This window comes from Wolffia australiana, chromosome 12 (genome assembly GCF_029677425.1).
Source record: "Wolffia australiana isolate 7733 chromosome 12, ASM2967742v1".
NCBI lineage: Eukaryota > Viridiplantae > Streptophyta > Magnoliopsida > Alismatales > Araceae > Wolffia > Wolffia australiana.
Window position 1 is genome coordinate 3,627,212 of NC_135846.1, and position 24,543 is coordinate 3,651,754.

Sequence of the window (24,543 nt, forward strand, 5' to 3'; positions counted from 1 at the left end):
TGCTATTCAAAACCCAATGCTTGACTCTTGAAATGTGGGGATGCAAATTGACAACATGAATGGTTCTGAAGTTGCATTTGGCGCGACGGCGCCACTTAAGGAGCGGGAGGCAAAGAGACGAGCAAAAGGGCAGAAGCGTTTCTTACATGTTACTAGGTAACTGAAGGTTTTCCAAATGTATACTGTACATTCTTATGTCAAGGGCGAGCTGCAATTGGGTTTGAGTGCAATTTTTAAGGCCCATTCACTTTAAGATAACAAAGTTAATTAAATGGGCCGTGAGAATAAATGACTTAACGATTCACCTGAGTGGTCACTTAGTCTCTCCAATGGAGAATAAGTGATTCACTTTTGATTGGCCATTAACCTACTGATGTAAGGAGACCCAATTCTTAAACTGGGCAACCCAAATTCAAATTTTAAGTTGTTGCTTTTGAAACCCTAGTTCATTCTTAGGCACTGACTGCTGCAGGAGAGGTTCTTCTCATCTCCTGTGGAGGTGATTTTCACATTCACTAATCTGTCATATAAATCGGTTCTACAGTCCACTGTGGAGGCTCTACATCACCCTGGATAGCATCACAAAATGGAGGATGTGCATGCTCTGTGTGAAGAAATGTTTGGTTGTAGTCCAGTTATGGTCTACTTACGCACCTGTACTTCAGATTAGTGTTTGGATGGAAGCAGATTTTAAGTGTCAAAGTTGTTCAGTTGGTCAGCTCAAGGGTCATTTGGTCGCTTGTGGCTTCAGCTAAACTTATGGTGAAGAGTACAGTACAACCTACTATTCAATGCCCAAGATTACTTTTTGCCATGTTTTCTTGGCTTCGGCAAACCAATTCTCACACTCCCAGCCAGAGATAAAGTGACTTTTGTAGCGGGTCAACGTGGAGCAGTTACATAGTTTTCATCAATGAGAAAGTTCAAAATAATATCATTTCTCCGGTTGTTATCTTTTCAAGGGTCTAACTTGCAGACATTTTCACCAAAGCTCTACCAAGAACTCTGGCGGAATTCTTCACCTCTTTATAATGCCTGACATGGGCTGAAGGCCATACAGGCCCATCTTTTTATGTCTCTCTCTTCCCTATATCCTCACTTACAGTATCAACAGAAGGATACATTCATTTTCCAAATGAACGCATCAAATGTAAGCATTGAAATAAACTAATGCAGATGGAAGAATAACTGAAACTAGTGTTAACCTCAACCCAGTTGTCTGACTTATAGTCTCCTCATATATTGTGTGAGAAGTAAATTAAATATCCAAACAAATGATGTCTCATCTACTCAAGAATATTTAACTTAATACACCTTTTCATTGTATTACCACGTACAGGATCATTAGCTCAATCTCTAGATGATATCTAATTTGAGGAGAATGTGACCTTAACAGTTTATCTAGCCCCATATAGACAGATGCGGGAGCAATCAATAATATAATTAAAACTTCCTAGACTGACTAACCTCAGCCAACTCAGAGTTAGGAACTTTGGCCAGCATTGAAATTTCAAATACTGCCTCTTGATTTTCAGATAGCTCAGCTGCAAAGTCTTCATCAAATGCAACTGAAGGTAGACGTTTAGCCAAGATTAGTAGAGAAGGATAATTCATATAATTGGCTTTGAAATTCAAATGGGCAACGTATTATGTCGATAGGCAAAAGATATATATAGGTACCAGAACCATGAAGAGATAGCAACTTCAATTCCTTTAGGTAATACTTGATCGTTCTGGGATATGAGTACCATAAGCCTGTTAAATGCAAGGCTGCAAGGCGCAGAGTGCGGGGACTTTTGGTGCCTTCTTCGAGAATCTTTTGAACAAACTGCATGTAAATGTTTGATCATCAAGAGAGTGAGATATTATAACATTATGCATGTTCTTAGCTTCGATTCTTTCTGAAAAATGGGGATATGAGCCATCTATTTGAAACATCAAGACCTTGAAAATTACGATATTCCAGAGTGACAAGAAAAAGAAGGGTCAACAAACCTTCTTCGTGCAGTTCTCAACTTCAAAGAATTTGTCATGTCATTGAAAAGAAAATTTTATTTTTGAAGAAACGAAAGAAGATAGACATTTTATTACAGTCCCCCTAAGTTGATGCAATAAGTGTTATACATGACATAATAAGTCCCAAGAATTTAGACTTCTTCTGGAGTATTTCCATATAAAGATGAAGTTCTTAAGTCTAACTGATATGGAATTCACGATAAATTAACAAAAAGGTTCAAAAGAATACAAACTGATGTGAAATTAGCAATGGCAGATAACCTCTCTAAGTAGAATTCAAAATATGTCTGGGTAAAATGACAAACAACCCAGCTAACCTAGAGACAAACCATAATCAAGCCATCTGGACAATCTAATGCAGTATACTTGTGTTCCAATCAGAATGAGCAAGTAGCATTCAGTTTTTTTGTGGGCCTATCACTAGCAAATTTTGCGACCCTCAGAGCAAAAATGTTCTCTATGGAAAGGGAGATAATGTGAGGGTGAGGGGAGGAGCTTCTGCAGAGGAAAAGGAAGCAAGAGGCTGCCATCGCCAATATGCCGGGAAGTGAGATGACTGCCTTGTGTGGACTAGAGGAGGAGATGCAGCGAAGGGGTGGGAAAACAAGGAAGGGGGAGGGAAAACAAGGAACCAGATTTCAAACTTTAAATTAGTCATTCAATATAGAGGGCGACATCTGTTTAAAACGGAATACAATCAAAAGTAAATGACGAAAATACCCACAGTGGACAGAAATGACCGAGATAACCCTCAAAGTGCTGTGAGGTTGTAATAAAATTGCATGTGAAACCACAAAAATTCAAAAGAAAATTTGCAACAACTTAGAACCACCAATATAATCTGAAAAACTGATGGATCTAATGGACATAAACGATAAATACAATGTCTACATTGAGAATAATATCTATGTTTCTTTGCTCATAAATAATAAAGAAAAGCGATTACCCATTTTACAGGACCAGGGTTTCCGCAGCTCATCTCGTGCATTGCAAGATCACTGAACAACAACGGATGAAGAAGAGATGACAAAAGGGCAGCAATGGGGGCAATCCTACGCTTGTTGCAGCTCAGATACAATATCCAAGCAGACTCTAGTAAATTCTTGATCATCTACAGGAAACAAAAGATCAGGTTATTACATTCATACATGAATTAAGAATTGATATAAATCATTATGAAGAACAATCTGGCAGAGTTTCTGAGCAATACTGCTTATATCATACATGAATCAAAAATGATATAAATCATTATGAAGAACAATCTGGCAGAGTTTCTGAGCAATACTGCTTATATCATACATGAATCAAAAATGATATAAATCATTATGAAGAACAATCTGGCAGAGTTTCTGTGCAATACTGCTCATATCATCCCAAATTAGTTAGAGCAACAAAATAGTCGAAGGCATAAATATGAATCCACTGGCTTTTCATACTTCTAATTTATTATTTGATGTATTTTTATCTGAGATCGTACCCACTAAATGGACTAGACTTCACACATTTGGACCAATCAAGGTATTCAAAAAAGTAATCGGGAAGAGAGATCAGGAAGAGAAATTGGAGCTATTCCTGCCATGGCTTAACTTCAAGGGAATGCCCTTCGAAATCAGTGCCAGCTCCCAAACATATTTAGAGTTTTTGAGCATGTTAGACAGCACTCAGTTCTTTATCTTACATCCCTCCTGGATGTCATATTTCTTAAATCCCCTCTTACAATGTATTATAACTATGTCCCACAGAAGCCCGTTATGTTTGCAGATTCACTCATGGATATCCCTTTTTTGTGGCAGGCCCATAACCAACTGTAACATGCGCTCATATAGAACACCTTGAGTTAGTGAAAAAAAATTTGATCTATTGAAACGCTAAGAGTGATGGCACGTGCCATGGCTTTGTTGGTTACCGATCATAAAGACACACATATTCTACCCACTACTGGAGAAACACTAATGATATGAGCTAAGACCCGTTTAAGGCCCGGCCATTGAACTCAGGACATATTCTTTGGGACATTTCTCATTTTCCTGCTAGTGGGTCAGATCTCCCCATCCATCATTTCTCTATTCTATGGCTCAGTATTATTTTCCAGGAGTTTTACAGAGGAAACAATAGTAAAGGCAAAGAATTGTGTATTACGACATTTTTTTCTTTCATTGGCATTTCTCAAGTGTTCATTACCCTTTTCTCATTCCTCTCCTTCACCAAAGCCATAATCTGCATCTATATATCACTACGGCCAGTTGAAAGTCGTAAGTTTCTATCACATATTCAATCACTAGATATGAAGGGAATAGGCATTCGAACCACTTTAAAAATAATATGTAAAAACCAAGAACAGAAATTACATCTGCATTAAATCCAACGCATGGTGTAGCTTCACGGCACATTCTCCAATGGAGCATGCCAACTATTGTTCTGATGCATCTGAACAGTGGCAAAACTGAGGCTTCTCCAGCATTAGTTAAGCTGAAAACAGATTAACCATAAAAAAATACATAAGCAATGAAAGCCTAGTGAGTATGCAAAAGAAGGTATATGTCTTTACTCGCACGGTTTAACTAATAACAATTGACACTCTTAAATCACCGGACAGTTTTTAGATTAATAAATCCCTCAACAGTTCAACATGCCGCAATATGAAAAGTTGAGATCAAAGTATAATATACAGAGATTAATGATGAGGCTCTTCCTGTCATATGAGATAGAAAATTCAGTGGTCAATAAAAAAAACTATTTATTGTTTTAGCTGTAAACCTGCAACTTGTCATACCTTTCAACAATGTCAGAAAACGTTATCCTGAGACTAGCATCTGAAAATAAGTAATATCCTGTGCGGCATTCAACACTATCACGATGGGAATATGGAATTGAGAGTATTGTATCTAGAGAAAGCCACTGTTGAATAAGAAAATAAATAACATCAGAAATAAACCAAATGAATAGCATCAAGAAACAGATAAAAATGAGGCACCTTCCACGTCAACAAAACTGCACGCCGGCTTCGTGTCAAAGTGCCATTTTCTAAAAGACCATTGATACCAGAAAGAAAAGAAAGAAGAAATGGATCCAGAAGGGACTCTTTCTTCTGGACTCCAAACTTTGACTCATTGAATTCCATGATAAGTTCATCAAAGGATGGTGGGGACATCTCAGAGAACACTTTCAAAGCAGAGGCAAGAGATTCATAAGCTGCCATATGAAGTTCTGACCCAGCCTACAAGCGAGTATCAGAGAAAAATTTCAGGGATTCAGAGAAAACCCAAAAAACAATTTACCTGACATTGTAACTGATTTATAGATAAGGAATAAAAGATGTAACCTCTGAAAGATCTGTTCGGTGGATGACCACTTTGCAGCAGAAGTCCCATAACGAAGAAAATGAAGAGAGAAGACACTGGCCTGTTTCAAGTATCAAAGAGCATGATAGGATAGAAGCAACAGTCTTTACCAACAGAGTCTGTGCAATAAAGAGAAAGATTATTCAAAAAAATTGAGAGACAATGACTAAATAACTCAGAGAGAAAAGAGAAATTCATTCGATTTTAAAGTATATGCCAGATATTTAATTGTAAGGGAATGAAGTTTCAATCTTACCGCTTGCAGCACAGCAGATGTAGTACACAAAGCAAGCCTTCTTTGGCTGGGTCCCCCAAGTCTTCCCTTCATAGAAGGCAGTTCAAAAGTCTCTATTCCACCAGAATCAGACCAAAATATTGAACAAGCAGAACTGGAAAATGACAATAAGCTGTCCTGTTGAAGTAAAAATAGTTGACCATTGTAACTAGATTGAAACATGACTTCCATCAATAGAATTGGGGGCCAAAAAACCAGTCTTTGAAAGAACATACCAGAAGACTCGCAAATGTGCTTCTTAATTCATTGAATGTTGAAATATCATAGAATTTAGATTGCACACCCGGAATATCCGTCACCCCGGAGCCAAGACCCTGATAACCACTTTGTTTTCTCAACAATATTTGTTGTACTTCACCCACCACGCACATCACAATAACAAGAAACTTTGATGGGAGCAAGTCAGGAAGTGCTTTCCTAAAAAAATATTTGCTATGTAGATCTTGAATAACCTGTAACAAAATAAATGAAAGGATAAACATTTTTGATAAATTCATGTTATTCACGAGAGTCATTAATACCATAGCGTCCATAGATTTCTTAAAAAATCAAATATGTAGAGTATATTCCATTTTTCAAGGTTCTTTTCAAGAGATAAATTGCAAGCCTAAGCAAATTCAAAGTCATAAAAAATTTTACAAGCATTAACCTTAACCACATCAGTTATACTAAATTTTTGGTATAACTTTGGGTTATGGTGTAGCACGTGACCACCACACGTTGCATATGGTTTGAGATTGATGGTACCCCAATAAAGACTTTACAATGGTGAAATAAGTACATTTGTGTCAAACTATGTGTAGCAACTGGCAGCCACGGCCTGCACCATAACACTTTACTTCTTACTTGTGTAAACAAGCCCTGGCTATGAACTGAGGATGTATCTCGCAATACTTAAAACCCTAGACTCTTGTTTCCTATATGTTATCAGATATAGGCTAGTGTTTTCCATCCCATAACAGTCCAGCACCATTCAACACTGGTGTACATCACCCAACCAACATAAATCCATCTGAGCAAGCCATGGTCAACATTGACAGAATGCACATTGCCATTTCAAAGGAGACAAAGAACTTGGGGTTTGTGTTGTCTCCCAGCTAGGGAATCATCAACTTGGAAGGAGACCACAACACCAGTGTGACTCTATAGATCATGTCTTACTCAATGTTATGGTCATCTTGGATTAGTCTGATAAGTTTTCAGGTTTACTTAACTCTTTTTGTGTAAGCAGATCTCAGGACAAACTGATGATGTATCATGTAAGACATGATACCTGGAGTATCAAGCCCAGAAAAACCAACAGAATGGCTGAAAGAAAGTCTGGCATTGTTTCAAAAACAATTGGAGTTACAAAAACCTGGTTCAATGTTTCCAAGTCATCATCATCTTTAACCATTACAAAAAGTAGCTTGGCCCATTTTTGGGCTTGAAGAAACCATGCATCTAAGTCCTCATCATCAAAGTATCCATCCTTATTGCAACTTTTAACGAATATTTTAGGGAATTCAAAAAGCTGTCTCAATATTCTTCCTTGGGAAGAGTTGGAATGCAGCCACTGCTGCAATCGCCTTCGTAGGATACCTGTAAAATATTAAGCACGCACATATGAAACAAAAAGATACATTGAAAAAAATATCAAATCATAATGCAATGCAAAAGCAAAATCAAGAGAATACAGACAGACTGTGGAGGTATAACCGGTGTCTGCCATGTGAAATCATTTTAACCAAGCAAAAGAAAGAGAATTGGTCAAATGCTAGAACACACTTCCTTACAATGTATTTTTCATCTTGCGGAACTATAACGATAATATTAGAGGTGTATTTTCATGCCAAAAAAAATTTTATCATCTTTCAAAGCATCAGGATCACGAGCAGGATGATCAAACAGCACATAAATACAAATAGCAGCATTCATGAGCCTTCAGAACAGTATATATATAATTATCTTGCATAATAAGAGAATATGAATGCCAAAGGTCAACATATTTCCTTGGTAATAATCAATCAAAGAAGATACCCAGAGAATAAAACATGTATTAACCTTGGTTTAATATTGGTATTAGGGAGGGGGAAGAGGAGAGACCCAACATAGGCAGAGATCAGCCAGAGGCAGACTGCCTGGAGAAGCTGGGAACTGGAGATTATCAGAAAGGATGGGAATGGTAAGGAAAAGGGAATGGACCATGACGCAGAGAAGTCATAGAACTGAGACAAGAGCCAGACTTCAACTTCAACTTCTTGCCTGCCCTTCCCACTGATGGGCTGCACCTATTTAAAGGGAAAACGACAAAATGCACCTAAAGAGTGAAATATCAGAGACGCCCTAACAGGGGTCAAATGACAGCTGAAAATATTTAAACATAATCAACGCAGGAAAATTTACTCACACTTGTTGATATGTTGATTGAGGTAGACAAGAATGACACCCAATGGGCCAAATGGGGACAGACCCAAAATCCTTTAGCAAAGATTACTAGCGGAGACAAATTATGGTAGAGGTGCTTTTTATTTGGGCAGAACTTACTTCATGATGTGATCCATCAGAAGGTTTATGTCCATAAGCGGGCCAGTAACAGGCCTGGCAAGCTGGCACTGGCCCGCGACGCCTTTTCCCCTACTTAAGGAGGGGCACCGGCACAACAAGAGGCAGGCAATCGGAAGTAAGGTCTCACTTCCCTCTCCTACCTATCTCTCCGGGTTTTCCTCACCTCCCCTCTTGTGTTTCGTAGGTCGATGCACCCTCCTCGACGCGGAGCCGACAGCCCTGCCCAACCATTCCCGTTTCTCCTCTTCTCTACCCCGGGAACTCTCCTCTTCCCCTCCCCCCTCCCTCTCCTACCTGTTATCGATCGGATCAGTTTGAACTATCTCCATTGAATTGTTGAATTACATTGTGTTACATGATAAGTTCCGAGTAGGATCCTATCACTTCGCGTGGACACTATTATCAAGAGTGGTATTGCAAAACTTCATCGCTCATTCTAGGGTTCTCACCTGATTCACTCCATATTCAGGATCATACTTTAATACAATCATGAAATGCTATGATGTCCAAAAATCTAACAGAATTTCTGTGTCACATAGTCTGTAAATAAAAGAATCCAGAAAGACGGAATTAACACGGAAATGGGCGTCAAGAGGAAAGTTTTTAGATATTACCTCCCATGTCAATAAATTCTCGCGGAAATGCCGAAACAAAATGCAACACTGTTTCAAGCGGTAGGTTCTGAGAGTGCACCATAGCTGATGTTGCATCCATGATCCTCTCACACACTTAATGTAGAAAAAATAAAATAAATTGTCAAAAAAAACTTCACTATTATAAATTATACAAGGAAAAAAATATATATTTGATGACTTCAACTAATAAAATCCTCCAGACACTTAAGAAAACTGTTTTCATCATTAATGGTGAGGAAGCCTCTTGTAGTTTCAGCTAATGATCCCTGAATATGAGAACTATTGATTCCTTTGGTATGCCGGAGTATGTGGGACCTGCATAAAGAATGATTCCTATAAGAGTCAATCTACCTTCAAGACGGTACTTGGGGTTGAAGTGTTGTTTGCTCCCCTCAATAATGACTCTGAAAATATCCAACAGTTCTGATATTTTGTGGTCAATAAGGCCTTCATGATTAGCTCTTTCTCCGTCTTTGACCAATTTTTTCCCATGATCTGCTGTTTCACAAGCCTCTGGAGAAACAGCGAGGAGAGAGGCCGAAGAAAGACAAGATGCAAAAGCCATGAGGCCAGCTCGCCCAAATGATTCTTTCAGGCAAACACTTGCCAAGCAAAATACAAATTCAATGCGTTCACTGCACTTGAAATTCACATAGGTCAGTATTTTCCATCGGTCATCAGACAAAATCGAAACTCCAAAAGGGCAGAACATTTCAATAACTCAAACCAACTTTGTTAGTTCGAGTAATTATCATTTAGGAAATATTACCATTTAGGAAGTATTTTGAGTTCTTTAAGTTGACATGCAAATGCATGAAAAGTTTGAGTAATGGAAATAGTTAAGCATTAGTTAAGCGCACGTAATGACTGTGCCCATGAAATGACAAGTTAAAACATTGAGAAAAAATATTCTGACAAGCTAAAAAGAGGATAAGCAGCATGACAGGCCTGAGCAGAGATATCGTGCAGAATTTGGGGCCTGTAGAAGCTGTCAGGGGATACTTGTGTGGCTCAAGAAGATTCAGATGGGACAAAAGAGAAGATATGCAGCTCTGACAAGTTAGAGCAGAGATCCTGCTAGAAGAAGAATCTTAAGAGGATTTTGTCAAAAGATCCTATCAAAAAAATTCTTGTCAGAAAAATCCTGTCAGAAAGATCTTATCAAAGAAAGTCCTGTTAAAAGATTCTGGCAGAGAAAATCCTATCAAAGGATTTTGAAGGCTCTTAGTAACTTTCTGCAGATCCTGTCAGTTGTAGAAGAATCTCTTTCTTGGGCCACAAGTTGCTAATGGGTTTCGGAAAATGGGCTTTTGGGCTACATCAGCCCCCCGTCTTCAAAAGAACTCGCCACCAAAATATGTTCCTCTATAACAAAGTGCTCATATATGTCACTTACGTTAAATGTTTTGGAGATTCCCATGTGCCCAGGAAGGTCAATGACATACGCATTGTGACTGATTTTCTTGAGGATCTTGTAAGGTTCATACTTTTTCGGCTTCATTTTGTTGTAGGTACCCACAGGTAGCCTCTCCTTGCGTGGAAAGACCATAACCATATCGACTTCAACAAAAACCTTCTTGCGTCATTTTCTGTTTGCCGCCTCCTTGTATTTTTCATAACTCACAGCAAGTATGCTGTCATATTGCTATGGACCGACTTGATGTAGTCAACCATGTTGGTCGCTGCTAAGCTTTTGCCCTTTTGTAAAGGTAGTTGCAGAAGGTCTAGAGGGATCTTTCGAGGTTAAAAATACACAACTAAAAATGGGGACTGCTTGATTGAGCGATTCACCATGGAGTTGTAAACAAACTCAGCTTCACAAGTGCTAGAGCCCACTGCTTTAGTTTATCTTCGTAAAAACACCGATTAAGGTTTCCTAGTGTTTTGTTGACGACTTCTGTTTGGCCATCTGTCTAAAGGTGATATGTTGAGCTAAACTTCAAAATGGTGCTAAACCATGGCCAAAGTGTAATCCAAAAGTGAGAGAGAAACTTGCAATCTCAATCTGAGGTGATTGTTTCCGACACTCCATGAAGGCGTACAATCTCTTTGAAGAAAGGATTTGCCACTTCAACCGCATCATTGGTCTTCTTGCATGCTATGAAGTGAGCCATCTTGGAGAACACGCCAACAACAACAAAAACAGAGTCTGCACATCGTTGTATGCGGTGATATCCCAAAACGAAATCCATGGATTTTTTCTTTTTGAACAATAAAGAAGACCACCCGGAACCGGTGGCCTACTTGCTATCATAAAGATAAAAATTGTGTACAAAAAATGTACAATCCAACTCAAAAAAAGCAATCCTCTCCCTCCACCCCAACGTCAGCACCTCCACATCATGAACAGCATTCTCTACTGAAGCCGGACTCTCGTTAAACACCACCTCGTTTCGAAATCCATGGATATATCGGGCCACGGATGTTCAGGTATTGGTAGAGGAGGGTACAAGCCTGTGTTTTGAGCTTGTTCCTTGATGCTCTGGCAAATGCTGCAACGCCGGACAAAGTTTTCCACGTCCTTCTTCACCTGCGCCCAATAGTATAGCGCCTCAAGCGACTGCAGGGTCTTGTCGCGTCTTAAGTGACTACCAAGATCACCAGCGTGCAGCTCCCTCAACAACTTCTCCCTCATGACGTGCGGGGGATGCAGTTGGTCTCCTCTAACAAATTGTCATCCTGAAAATGGAAAGCTTTTTTTCATATTTTCCTCAACGCAGGCCTTCTAGGTAATGGTGAAATCTTCATCATCTGCATACAACTTCTTCAAGTACTCAAAACCAAACACTTCAGTGCGAAGGCTTACCAAACCGGCAGTCTTGCGACTTAAGCGTCGACCACCTTATTTGACACTCTAGACTTGTGCTTGATGAAAAAAGTGAAACGCTGGATGCCAGAAACTCAACATGCATGCATGCGGCTGACTGAGGTCTGGTTATTCAACGACTTCAAGGCTTGGTGATCAGTGAATAGTACAAACTCACGTTAGATCAAGTAGTGCTCCCATGTTTGCAATGCTTGCACCACTGCATAGAATTCAAGCTTGTAAGGTGTCCCCTTCCGGCATCAGAGAGCCTTTCGCTATAGAAAACCACCGGACGGCCTTCTAGGGATAGTACTGCTGCAACTCTTACAACTGAAGCATCACAGTTAACTTGAAACAGTTTATTAAAATCAGGCAAAGCTAAAACAGGAGCAGAACATAGTTTGCCTTTGATTTCTTCAAAACTCTTCTCGGCTTCATCACCCCATGAAAATTTTCTTTTCTTTAGTGATTGGAGTCATGATGGTGCTAAAATTTCGAATGAACCGTCAATAAAAGGAGGCAAGTCCATGAAAACTTCGCACTTGAAGGATGTTTGCAAGAGCCGGCCAATCCTAAATTGCCTTGATCTTCTTTTCATCAACTTATATTCCATCTGCATAAACCGCATATCCAAGAGAGGCTACACTGCTTGTCATAAAGCAATACTTCTTGGAATATATGTATAGTTCATTCCTTTGCAGCACATTTAAAACTTCTTGTAGATGCACCATGTGTTCACCAGTTGTGCTATAGATCAATATGTAATCAAAATAAACAACCACAAATTTTCCAATAAAGGGTTATAGTACCCCTCACCCCGTCAACTCATTCTTAAGATGGTTGAGTGTGGCGGGGACAGTCGCTCTCGGTGAAAGATGCATATTTTAAGATTCGGAGCGAAGCGAGAGGCGACTCGACAATCAACAAGGCATGCACTGATGATGCAAAAATTTCCCGTCAAAGTGTGGATCTTCAACTGGATGTTGAGTCATAGAAAGTTGGTCATTCGGGTTTTTCGTAGGTGGGCCCCAACAGACTCCACCAAATGTCCTATCTGCACAAGTGACGAAGACAAAGACTGTTCCCAGTCGTTTTTCACGTGTCAGTTTGCTCAGAGCGTATGGGCATCACAACAGGTCCCTGGGACGGTTATCTCCTAGGCATTTTGGGCCTCAGCCATGCTCTGGAGACTCAGGAGCAGACTCGAGTGGGGGAGGCTGCTAGCGACATTATGGGCGCTGTGGCTGCACCAGAACGAGGTGGTGTAAAGGGAAGGACGGCTTCGGCGGAGAGTGTCATCCACGACATTCAGGCGCTAGTGTCATGGTGGGCTGGAGGGAGCTGAAAGGCAGACTCATTTTGGGTCTTGATTGTTTATTGACTGTACAAGAATTTCATTTTTGATGGTATAAGGTAGACCACCGGCCCCAGGTAGTCTTCCATATTTCCTTTCAAAAAAAAGGATGGCTCAAATATTTATCTTTTAATCAATTTAGGAACATAATAACTGAATAAATTAGGACATACAGACACTCAGCCCCGTAATTTTGTCGCAGGAAATGGAACTTGGGGAATCAACGGAAAAGGTATTATATGCAAACAGAATACAAAGGAATTGCACCAAAAAAAACATGTCTCATTACCTCCAGCAAAATTGAAGTGCAAATTGATAGATAAAATCTGTTGCACCTTCTATGGCCTTTGAAGTGTACTCCCCTCCTAAACCTACAAAATGTCCAATACGGATGAAGATCATAGCGTTTATAAAAATCATTATAAGAAAATAAATGTGACACCATTAGTCCTCATATCACAATCATTTTAACCTTCGTAGAGTGGCAGAGATACTCAGGGTAAAGATATTTAGGATGAAATATGTTTAACCACAATTCCAGGCTATATAACCTGTCGTCTAATGTTAGAATATTGGACCCTAAAGGCACTAAATGGAACGCAAACAGAGAGAAAGAGCTATAAGGATAAGTAACGAAGGTTCACAGAAAATGGATACAAGGGGGATCACCCACTTGTATTCCCATCTCCTCTTTCAATATTCCCTCATCATTCAGGAGGATCACCCAGCTCCGATGACCTTACCGTCTTTTATTCAAGAAAAAGAAACATTCCACCCTTTGGCTTTACAATATAAATATTAATCATAAATATCAAAACACCCTCGTGGAAAGATTCCCCAATGCACTGATAAGAACTATATTCACCTATAACGATCTTCATTACCCACATTTGGGGGAATAACTGACCTTATGGGGAAAGCAGCAATAGTAACAGATGCTATCAGTGTCGAATGCACTATAGTATGAATATAAGCCGCAAAGATCCCAATGGGGAAAGACCCTGGCACTTGCCAATCAATAAGGTGTGTGTCAACAGGGCTATAAAGTAATTGAGAACGCGGGAAACCGGGATCAAGAATAAGTTACAAGAAGGATTCAAAACCAGGCAGTCATGCGCGACAGAGAGGCTTGGACGCAGCGAGTGCGCTTGGGATCGAGAGTGAAGAGGCTCCACTAGGATCCTCCAGTTATATATGTTTTTCTTTCCTTTATTCCTTGCCTCTCTCTGTCACATTTGTCTCTGGAACAGTTGGATTACCCATCCACGTTGGATCTTCATATAAATCTCAGAATCGACTTTACAATCTGTTATGATGGAAGTTCTCGTCCCAAGGCAATGACACATGAGACTATCAAAAGCCAACCCAAATGGAGACATCTTACTGTTGAAGATATATCGTCTAACCCAAACTCATTCCCCAAATAGAGCAAGGGTCTAGTGTTAATGATGGATCCTGGACAGCTACCCCAACCACAATCATACTTAAATCAGCATTTTTCATGGAATAAATAGGAAGGATCTTCTTTATTTTACTACACTTTTCACCTTGGTGTCTTGGATTTGACAGCTCTTAGACTTGTCAGTGATAGCTAAAGATATATTTATAGAAAAAACGTTTTAAGTCTTCACACAGATGCTAACTATTTGGAAATGAAGAATAAAGAAGTCGATTCTGTGATCTAAGAAAAAATCAGAATTAAGATAGCATTAAAAGGAGATAAATAGTCATTGAGCCATTTTGAGATTCACTAACTTACCAAATTCGCCATGATGAATTGGATCATTCAAACCCAAGATAAATGGACGAAGAACAAACTCTTTAGGCACATATTTCACCAAGTACCTTCGAGATTTCCAATCCATGCTAAGAAACGAATGCATTATAAGACATCGAACTGCAACAAAAATAGCAGAGTGAAGAGACATGATAACAAATAAACAGTAGTCGAACATGTTCACTTCAATGAGTGCACACCCTGCGGATTTGCGTGAAACAAACCACGCTCCCATAAGATAGCTAACCATTTGAAAATTTTATCTGAAGTTTCCATTTGGTCTTGACTACGCGTTTGACTATCAACACAAAAGAAACCTTCAGAAGGAGCAGACTGAAAGAATAAAGACATCTGCAAAAGCACACCTGATCAATCGCCGTATAAGATTTTTTTCAAAATAAAAGATATTGCAAGATGCAATGATGCACGGTTAGCAGTCTTGTATCATGAAATGACCATGCAATCAGCTGAAGGATGCACGGTTTCAATGAAAGACTAAGGAATGAATTATATCATATTTTCTCAAGGGTGCAAAGAAAGCTTCAAAACTCCACCAAAACGTGAGAAGATCGACTAAAACTGAGAATGTATTCCTGTTCTACTTTTAATTGTATTAACATTATTTGACCAGATCTCAGATTTTATAATACAGTAAAATATCAGTAGCCTTGGCAGTGAACAAAAGATGGTATATCAAACAGTCTTCCTTAGTGCACTTGACAAGGAAATCTAGATGGGATCACCCCCACATTATAGACAAGACCTGAAAAAGTTACAATTCTGAGTGCTCCATAATACAATAAGCGTCTTTAAAAATCACCAAGAGCCTGGTTTGGGTGCTTTGCTCAAGCCATGAGAATTTTTGCCATCATCATAACAACAACGATCACACATTACTCATCAAGCATACATTGACCAGAAAAAACTAGCATACTGTGTATGCAGATGATATTGTCTTTCCAGAAATGTCGGATATGGTGCCCGATGGAGATCTATCAGATTAAGGGAGATGGAAAGAGGAGGGAAAAAATTGATTCCTCAGTATATCTTTCAACTGACGAAACGGAATAACCATTTTCCACCCTTAATGGAACTCTATCACTATCCCAGTCCTCAGTATCTACTTATCGAACACAAATTGAAATGAATGAATTGGAAAATTGAAATAAGTTCAGGCATCTAAAAGGCACATTAATCTAATGGAATCCTTCTCACAACAGAAATAGATCTTGAATATTTTTTTTTCAAAGAATAGATCTTGCCTCTTTTAACTGAATCTGGATTCCTGGATTGTCACCCAGGAAAATAATTCATTTATTGAACATAATCATAAACTTCACACTGCGAAGGGGGAATAATCTGTGGATTATGATCTCTATATATGCCTGTTCAGGAAAATAAATCATTTAATCGCACCCTCCCAGATAGTTCCTATTATGTTAAATTTTTTTAGTAACTAAATGCATGATACTCACCGTCCTCTTTGCTAGCAGCAGATAGGATCCTGAGAAATCAGAGAATGACTTTTCTTCGAAAAGGTTGAATCTCTTTTCTTCAACGTGTACATTGATGCTGACTATGCTGGTTATATTGATGATCAGAGATCAACTATAAGAATAAGAAGCAGAAAGTTTTTGTCATCGCCACTGCAGAAGCAGAACGTTGAACTATTGAGCAAGGGTCAAGTCCCTCGGATTCAAAGGAACTTTGGATATGAGTCAAAGCCCCCTCATATCAAAACATCACATGAGGTCAACAGAGCAAATGTGCAGATCTCATATAGAGGTTGTGCAAACAGCAACTAAACAAACCTGTAGAAAATCTGGAATGGAAAATATTCATTCATCAGTTTAAGGGTGAGTGAGAAAGATAGACTTTCTGTCTCCATCTGTCATCCAGACTCTTCTTTGGACCGCAGTTGACCCAGCCGCCAGAAAGAACAAGAAGGGAAAAAAGACTTTCTTACCTTATGCATTAGGGTTCTCACTGGTTTAAACCAGTGAGAGTACAAGGAGAATTGGCCCATGTGTGTGACGTAAAGGTCGCGTGAATCAAGAATGGTAAGTGGGCCTCTTATGTATGAGGCCCATTTTATAAAAGAAATAAAGATAAATTAAACAAGGCTTCAAGGGTATGGGCCTTCTATTGACACCATCATTAAATTCTACTTTCCCCAAATTTTCATTATAGTATAGGATTCAGCATGTCCCAGAAAAGCGTATTCCATTCCATCCCAAGGTACCAGGCACAGAAAGGGCACATCCTTAAAGCTTTGGAGAAGATGAGACATGCTTTCTATCCCCATCCATGCCTTCCCATCCACTCCAAATGCTTTAGGCAAGAGTTGGGACAGAGAATTAATGATTACAGATGGGACACGATGTTTTTTTAAAAAAAACATAAACAGATAGGACATTATGTGCTTCATATCCCCTCATCTTCACTATAACTCATAAACGAGGAGAGGGCAGAGAATCTGATAATTGTGAGGTCAGTGACCATGCAGTCTTCCTGAATGGAATTTGGTAATTTCCTTCTTAGGACCCTTCAGGGAACTTGTAGAGGGGGAGAGGAGAGGAGATTAGTCATAACAATCAAACTCTGTCAGACGTAGCAGAGACCATTCCCAGCCTCACGGCAATCTTTGTAACCATTCCCTGCGGCGGACGCATCTTCCTGAAAGACCCTGGAGCAACCCTGTCGGCAGCAGGAAGTTTGAAAACGGAATTGATTCTTCATTTAGGTCACTCGCCCACATATACAGGGTATTACATTTGATATGTTCTTCGAGTATCATCAGGTCTCAAATAGAAAAACCCAACAGAACGCACATGCAAATGTTCACACATGTGAATCAGTTTAAAAAGAGGAGCAATGTATTCATGGCTGAGCTCAGTTGTGTATTCATGGTTAATTCCTGTTAGTGATATATTCCTATATCGGGCTAATGGGCCCTGTTCTATAAGCCCATTAGCCCTTTATCTCTCTTCTCTCACTTAGGGTATATATATACCCTCTTCTTGTAACATCTTTGGTACATTATTCCATTTTCCTTCTCACTCCATCTCTCTTGATCCACTTCCCCCTCCTAGGGTTAACAATTCCTTTTGTGATACAAGCTGGATGTATCAATATTTTACCCCGTGATACAGTTATTACATGAAAAATGTACATGGGCATAATCCATTTCAAAGAAACGTAAGGACAATAAAAATATATATATAACATGTCCATACAGACATCCACCCTCAAGTTGGTAGGTAGATGCTCTGCAATCCCAACTTGTCTTAAAGCTGATGGAAGCCTGCCCCAGGCAAACATTTTATTAGCATGTCTGCTACTTGATTTTAAAAACTGAAATGATGACATTTTCTCTTGTAAAATGTCAATTGATCTTCACTTGTTTTGTCCGGTCATGCTGCACAGGATTAGGTGCAATGTCCATCGGAGAGTTACTATCACAGTAAATAGTAAATGGACAGTCTTCAACAATATTAAGATCTTCTAGTATTTCTAGACGATCTCAAAAGCAATTCACATATCCCTTTGGCTGCCCTGAACTCAGTTTCTGAACTTTATCTTGCCACCACTTTTTGTTTCTTTTCTGCCATGCAAGGATGTTTACCACAAGGAAATAAGAGAATCCGGTTATCAAATGTCATCAACTACTGAGCTGCCATAGTTAGTACCAAAGAATAACTATAGCCAGATGTCATTCTGTTTCCAGGTCACGTTCAGGGTGACTCATGTTCATTGCTCAACTCCAGCTCAAGCCAGGGAAGTAACTCGAAGTTTTGTTTTCTGTTGGCATTGCTATTGGAGTGGTGCCAGATTGCAAGAAAAACAAAAAGGGTTTTGACTCGCAGGATATTGTGAGGTATGCAGGATTATAGATGGATTCTCCGATGCTCGTATACCATGACAGCAATCTTTGTAGCCGTTCACCGTGGCGGATAGATCTTATTTGACACCCTAGAGCCACCCATTCATGGTGGGAATTTTGAAAAAGGAATCGATTATTTGTTTTAGTCATTCGACCAAACATATATTGTTTTGCATTTCCCCCCTGATGCGGTTATTACATGAAAACTGCACAAGGTTTTACATCCAATTCTAGGATATATAAGAATAATAATTAAAAACATGAGTCGAGACAGACACAGCCAGATGCAGCATAGAGAACTCCCAGGCCACTACCAAAATACTTCATAAGCAAAGGACAGGACAGAACACGGATCTCCGGACATGTACGGGGATATACTTTGTCCCATCCTTTTGTCCATGTCCTAGACATCCCGAATCCTAACTGTATAAGGCCTCTGCAACATTTTTACAGTTATCATTCTTACTGGCCCAAAGTAGAGTCAGGTCGTTCTCTAATACAGTTAGGATGCGTTTTTTCCTAATATTCTTCAAGAAAGCAAAGGTCCTAATTGTATCATCAATATTGCATCCAAACTACAAAAGCCTTTACAAAAAGGGACATTTTTACAAGTACAGTCTGCACATTAAAAATAAACTAAAAAATTTTGACTTCCAGTGTTAATTCGCCAAATGCACCACACAAATATCAATTACTGACCTGGTGACCCCAAGCGGCTTCAACCAAATGTGTACCATATTCTTCAAGCATCTCATATAACAGAAAAAAAGTGCTCCATCTGTTTAATCCACTCTCACTTAAATAACTCACATCACAGACACCCATGGATTTAGCTTCTTTCTCTGCCCATTTTCCCCTTCTAGAAGACTTAGAACACGGCTCGGCCTCCTCAATGGATGCAGCGACCCCCAGAGTCTTGCCAATGGAAACTGATTGGGAAGGAGGTTGACAACGACTTACAACACAATTTGAGTGTTGAAGTATTTTCTTAAGGATATATAATGAGTGTTTTCTCACCCACGCATTTTTATCAACCTGAAAGGAAGAAATGGTAAAAACATGATGTTCAAAGAGCATTCTTTCTTACTTCCAATGTTTAAATTGAAAACATTGATGTTACCAAGCCAACACGAATTTCATTCCAAATTCTATCATCCTCTCCTAAATTATATTCGTTATCAGACTGGGTTCTCACAAGGCCCTCCTCAGGAAGGAGAGACAAGTGCAGTGAAATCAAGTTGTACGCATCCATCCGTTCCTGATTCCCCAGTGAAAACATGGACGCACAGGTCCCCCATAATTTCTCCAGAAAACGAGCCCTGAAAAATAAAAATAAAATATAAGTAAATAAATAAAAAAGACAACGTACTATTTTTCACTTTGATAATAGGGCGAGAGATCAATTCTCACCTAGAAAAATTGTGGAGTTCTCCAACGACATATACATCAAACAATGGCAGTTTGTATGTCACTTTGAATATAATAGGGAATATAAGTCTGATGGCCTCTGATCGACGGTCGGATGAGTGCAAGAGCATGTCATGCGTCATGAGAGAGAGATCCCAAGTCAGATTCCGAAGAAAAACTTCACTAGCTGGATTACTGTTTTCTCCCAGAGCAACCCCAACCAAGGAATTCAAGATTCTTGATGCCACTGTCAGAGATACTAAAGTTTGCTCCACAGATTCAATATTATGCATATATAGTTCTGACCGTTGGGTGAGCTCCAAGAACAGAAGAGCAGACTTCAAACACACAGGAATCACTATCGATGTCATTACACTCCAGCATTGTCTGACAGCCAATGCATCGCGTAGAAAGTCTACAAGCTAACAAAAGACACAATGTAATGAAATAATTTTAAGTAAAAAATCGTTTATTGTAGAGTAATATACCGGGTCGAGCAGTTCATTGTTATCCCCTGCGGGAGAGCTAAGAAGCGGGAGGACACCACGCCGGATGAACTCTTCAAACGCTTCAGAAGATACATCTGCGAGAAGATGAAAAAAAATGAGAAAACTTAATCTCCATCCATCAAGGGGAAATCAACAATGATAGATAATTACAACTACCGGGGTTCTTGGCCAGGTGGAACAAAGCGGCAGCATAGGGGATTAGCGACTGACGTTGATGGGAGTTTGTTAAATTTGCATCGCATACATCCCGAATGTCCTACATACAAGTGGAAGAAGAAGAAGAGGAAAATATCAATACAATCATTGCAGAGAATCGAAGAGAAGAAGTGGACTGAAATCTAAAAAATAGACATAATAGGAAAGGAAGAAACAGCCACACAAGAAGAAATACCTTAGAAGTGATCACCAAGGCTAATAACAGAGCAAAAAACAGATTATAGAAAACGGCACTTAAAAGGATCAACGTAGAGATGTAGAGACGTAGAGAGTAGAAGAGTGGAAGTAGACTGAGATCTATAAAACAGACACAAGATAAAAGGAAGAAATAGCCACACAAGAAGAAACATATTATAAGTGATTACAAAGGCGACTTGCGGTGCTACTTGTGGTGCTATGGGTGTTATGGATGCACCGAGACGAGGTGGTGTTCAGTGGGAGGAGGGCCTCAGTGGACAACTTCACTCACACCGTTGAGCCGTTAGTGTTTTTTGGGGTTGGAGGGAGATGAATGGTAGACCATTTTGGCCATGACTGTATCTTGATTGCACATAACTAATCGTTAATGGTAGCAGGTTGGCCACCTTTTCCTAGTGATCTTCACTGTTTTCTTCAAGAAACAAAAAAAAGTGATTAAAAAGGCAACTAACAGAGCAAAAAATACAATTTATAGAAAAAGGCAATTAACACACCAATTTAGAGAACAGATGAGTAGAGGTGGATTGAAATCTGAAAATAGACACGAGAGGAAAGGAAGAAACAGCCACACAAGAAGAGGCACATCTGAGAAGTGATCACAGAGGATACTAACAGAGAAAAAAGACAATTTATAGAAAAAGGCACTTAATACGATCAATCGTAGAGAGTAGAAGAGTATAATGATAGGATATCTGGCCCTTATTGCGGGCATTCTTGTCCTTTGACCATTAAGGGCATCTAGGCCCCTTCCCTCCCATGTTTCCTTTAAATAGCACAGTTCTCCTTCTAGGAGGGCAGACTGAACGTATTTTACTTTGGCTACTTGTGCCCTTCCTCTCCTCTCTTCTTATGTCCAAGCTCTGTCTCCCCCCTCGATCCCCGTCCTCGTGATCGTCTCTACCTCACCGCATCTTCAGGCGGCTTGTCCCCGGACAATCATTACCCCTCCGCTCGGCCTCTCCCTGACCATTCCCGTTCTTCCTTTCCTCCCCAGGAACCTCTCTACATCTCTCCCTCTCACCTCTGTCTCGGACAGTCATCTATCTGTGAATGTTACGACGTTGTCAATCAATCAAGAGCATCAATTTCTAGTTTGAAGGTCAAATTACAGATTGGATCGATACAATCTCGACCCGGGATCATACCATAGAAGTAGACTGAGATCTACAAAATAGACACAAGAGAAAAGGAAGAAACAGACACACAAGAAGAAAACAGCAACTGACAAAATAGGCAATTAATACGATCAAACGGCAATTGACAAAGGGGCAACTGACTCACATATTATAAGTGATTACAGAGGCTATTAACAGAGCAAAGAAGACAAATAATAGAAAACGGCAATTAACAAACCAATATATGGCGTAGAAGAGTAGAAGTAGACGGAAATCTACAAAATAGGGATAAGAAAAAGGAAGAAACACCCACACACGAAGAAGCGCATCTTAGAATGGATCACACAGGCTATTAACACAGAAAAGAGATAATTTATAGAAAACGGCACTTGATACGATCAACGTAGAGAGTAGAAGAGAATAAGTAGACTGAGATCTACAAAATAAACACAAGATAAAAGGAAGAAACATCCACACAAGAACAAAAACATCATAGAAGTGATTAGAAAGGAAATCAACATAGCAAAACGGAAATTTCCTATTTCAAACGATCAGAGATTCCGACGTCGACGGTTTGAACAGCAAAAAGAAACATACCAAACTCAGCTGAAAGAAGGTTCCGAGAAGAGACGAGAAGAGAGCGGGAGCAGAGAAGATCGAAGAGGAGGCGAGGAGGCAGTCGAGGACGGCCGGGACGGCTGCGGGCTGGACGAGGGCGAGGCTCTTCGCAAGCGAGAGCAGACTTGGAGAGTCCGAAGCCATGGCCGCCATGTTTGTGTGAACAAGAGGCGGGTAAGGAAGAAGCTCAGCTGTTTGAATTTATATATATACGGATTTCTTCAACGTTTCAAAAAGTTACTAAATGAAGAAAATTAGTTTTTTTTTTATTGGCAAAAAAAAAACATGGTGCCGAAGAAAACTAGTAACCCTGAAAGGATGATATATCACTATTATTGTGTTATTGATGATCTTGCTATGATTGTTGGAGTGGTGTTTGCCCGTCCCAAGCCCGTTGTCGGATGATGATGTCGAGACGGATGTTGAACTGGATATGGGAAATGGGTTGTTGCACCCAAGAACCCCCCCCTTCTTGGGCGCCACCCTTCCCCTCTTCACCTCCGCCCTCTCTGCCTTCTCCATCGCCGTTGCCCCGATCTCCCTCGCCAACTCGCTAGCCCCGCCTGCTCCTCCCACAACCTTCGCCCTCGTCTCTCTTCTTGGTCCCCATCTCTCCATCGCCAGCACCCACCTTCACCCTGCCGTCGCCCCTCTTCCTTCCTCCTCGCCTCTCCCTTGCCCTGCCGCCTACGACCTCCCGCGCCCCGCGTTGTTTGACAGTGCTGGAACGCTGACCCGCCGTGCGTGCATTACACCGCTGCCGCGGCTTCCCTGCCCGTCGCCGCGTGACAGGAATCCAGCACGCCCGCCCTTCCGCCGATCGCGCTCTCCACCGCTGGTCGTTGGTGCACGTTCGTGCGCCAGCCCTCTGCGCACCTCTCCTGGCTCACGTCCATGCCGCGGTCAAGCCCCTTCGTGGCCTCTCGTGTTCGGAGTGCCCGTTCACGCGCCTGATTGCGGCCGAACGCCTACGCGCCCATCTGCCGACACGCGCTCGCGCGCGCCGCCTGCTAGACGCGCCACGGCCCACCCACCAGACCACGCCCGGTGCCAGCCGTGCACGTGGGTGATCGCGTGCTGCGCGCCTCCTCCCCGCTCCAGTCCGCACCTGTGCGCGCGCCCCATACACGCCTGCGTTTGCCTGCTCCGGTGCCTGCTCGCCGTGTCCGTCCCGACCGGCCATTCCGCACATGCGCAGCCTGACTTCTGCTCTTCATCGGACGACCGATATGGAAGATTAACGTGACGACGTCATGGATTAGCGCTACCAAGGTGCCTCCTCACCTCCCCTCCATTTTTACCAGTATTATTATCTCTCGCAGTCTCGTCGCCCGCTATCACGTCCGCTGCCGCCGTTTCTCGATACATTTTCGGATAGGATTAGCCACCTCATCGAGTGTAGGATTTCTTGTGGTTGAAGGGATATCCATTGCCTTAGACGCCGAACACTTCCGGGCCGTCAAAAGCCCCTCTCTACATAGTCGTCTAGTAGTTCTCGTGGGTCATTGGGAGTTTGATCTTAGGATCACTCTCTTCTCTCTGATCGGCATGGCTTGCCTCTTTATCCGCGAACCCTTTCACTGCTCATTTGTCATCATCCGATCATCGATTTGCATTCCACGACATCGCATCATATTCCTGTGGCGTAATACGAGCCGACCGATCCCAGCAGCTCGTATTACATCAACATGATACCGTATAAATGTTGTAACAGTACTAGTATCTGATACCATAATTTGTCTCATTATTGTGATTCGTCATTGTCTCAGAGTTAGGATGACACTATCAATTTTTTCGATGAGTTGAAATAGTGTACTATTTTTCAT

At 40.7% G+C, this 24,543-nt stretch overlaps 1 protein-coding gene across 2 annotated transcripts in view; it reads right to left on the reverse strand.

The window, feature by feature from the left end:
- LOC144710367 (tRNA/rRNA methyltransferase (SpoU) family protein) overlaps positions 1-23,120 on the reverse strand; it is a 45,440-nt gene extending 22,320 nt beyond the window's left edge. For both annotated transcript variants that reach the window (XR_013583270.1, XM_078584110.1), the window contains exons 1-21: positions 22,697-23,120; positions 20,721-20,826; positions 20,550-20,644; positions 20,065-20,483; positions 19,775-19,973; positions 19,354-19,689; positions 14,972-15,122; positions 14,754-14,891; positions 13,284-13,365; positions 9,186-9,469; positions 8,814-8,927; positions 7,010-7,233; positions 5,868-6,104; positions 5,614-5,769; positions 5,339-5,476; positions 4,991-5,233; positions 4,790-4,914; positions 4,365-4,485; positions 2,963-3,127; positions 1,681-1,828; positions 1,468-1,568 (exon numbers count right to left, since the gene is read on the reverse strand). Coding sequence is in view for 1 of the 2 variants with exons in the window: in XM_078584110.1 (XP_078440236.1) it covers positions 1,468-1,568; positions 1,681-1,828; positions 2,963-3,127; positions 4,365-4,485; positions 4,790-4,914; positions 4,991-5,233; positions 5,339-5,476; positions 5,614-5,769; positions 5,868-6,104; positions 7,010-7,233; positions 8,814-8,927; positions 9,186-9,469; positions 13,284-13,365; positions 14,754-14,891; positions 14,972-15,122; positions 19,354-19,689; positions 19,775-19,973; positions 20,065-20,483; positions 20,550-20,644; positions 20,721-20,826; positions 22,697-22,870 (3,756 nt within the window). In the remaining variant the exon portion in view is untranslated. The remainder of the gene's footprint in view (positions 1-1,467; positions 1,569-1,680; positions 1,829-2,962; positions 3,128-4,364; positions 4,486-4,789; positions 4,915-4,990; positions 5,234-5,338; positions 5,477-5,613; positions 5,770-5,867; positions 6,105-7,009; positions 7,234-8,813; positions 8,928-9,185; positions 9,470-13,283; positions 13,366-14,753; positions 14,892-14,971; positions 15,123-19,353; positions 19,690-19,774; positions 19,974-20,064; positions 20,484-20,549; positions 20,645-20,720; positions 20,827-22,696) is intronic.
- Positions 23,121-24,543: the final 1,423 nt, after the last annotated feature.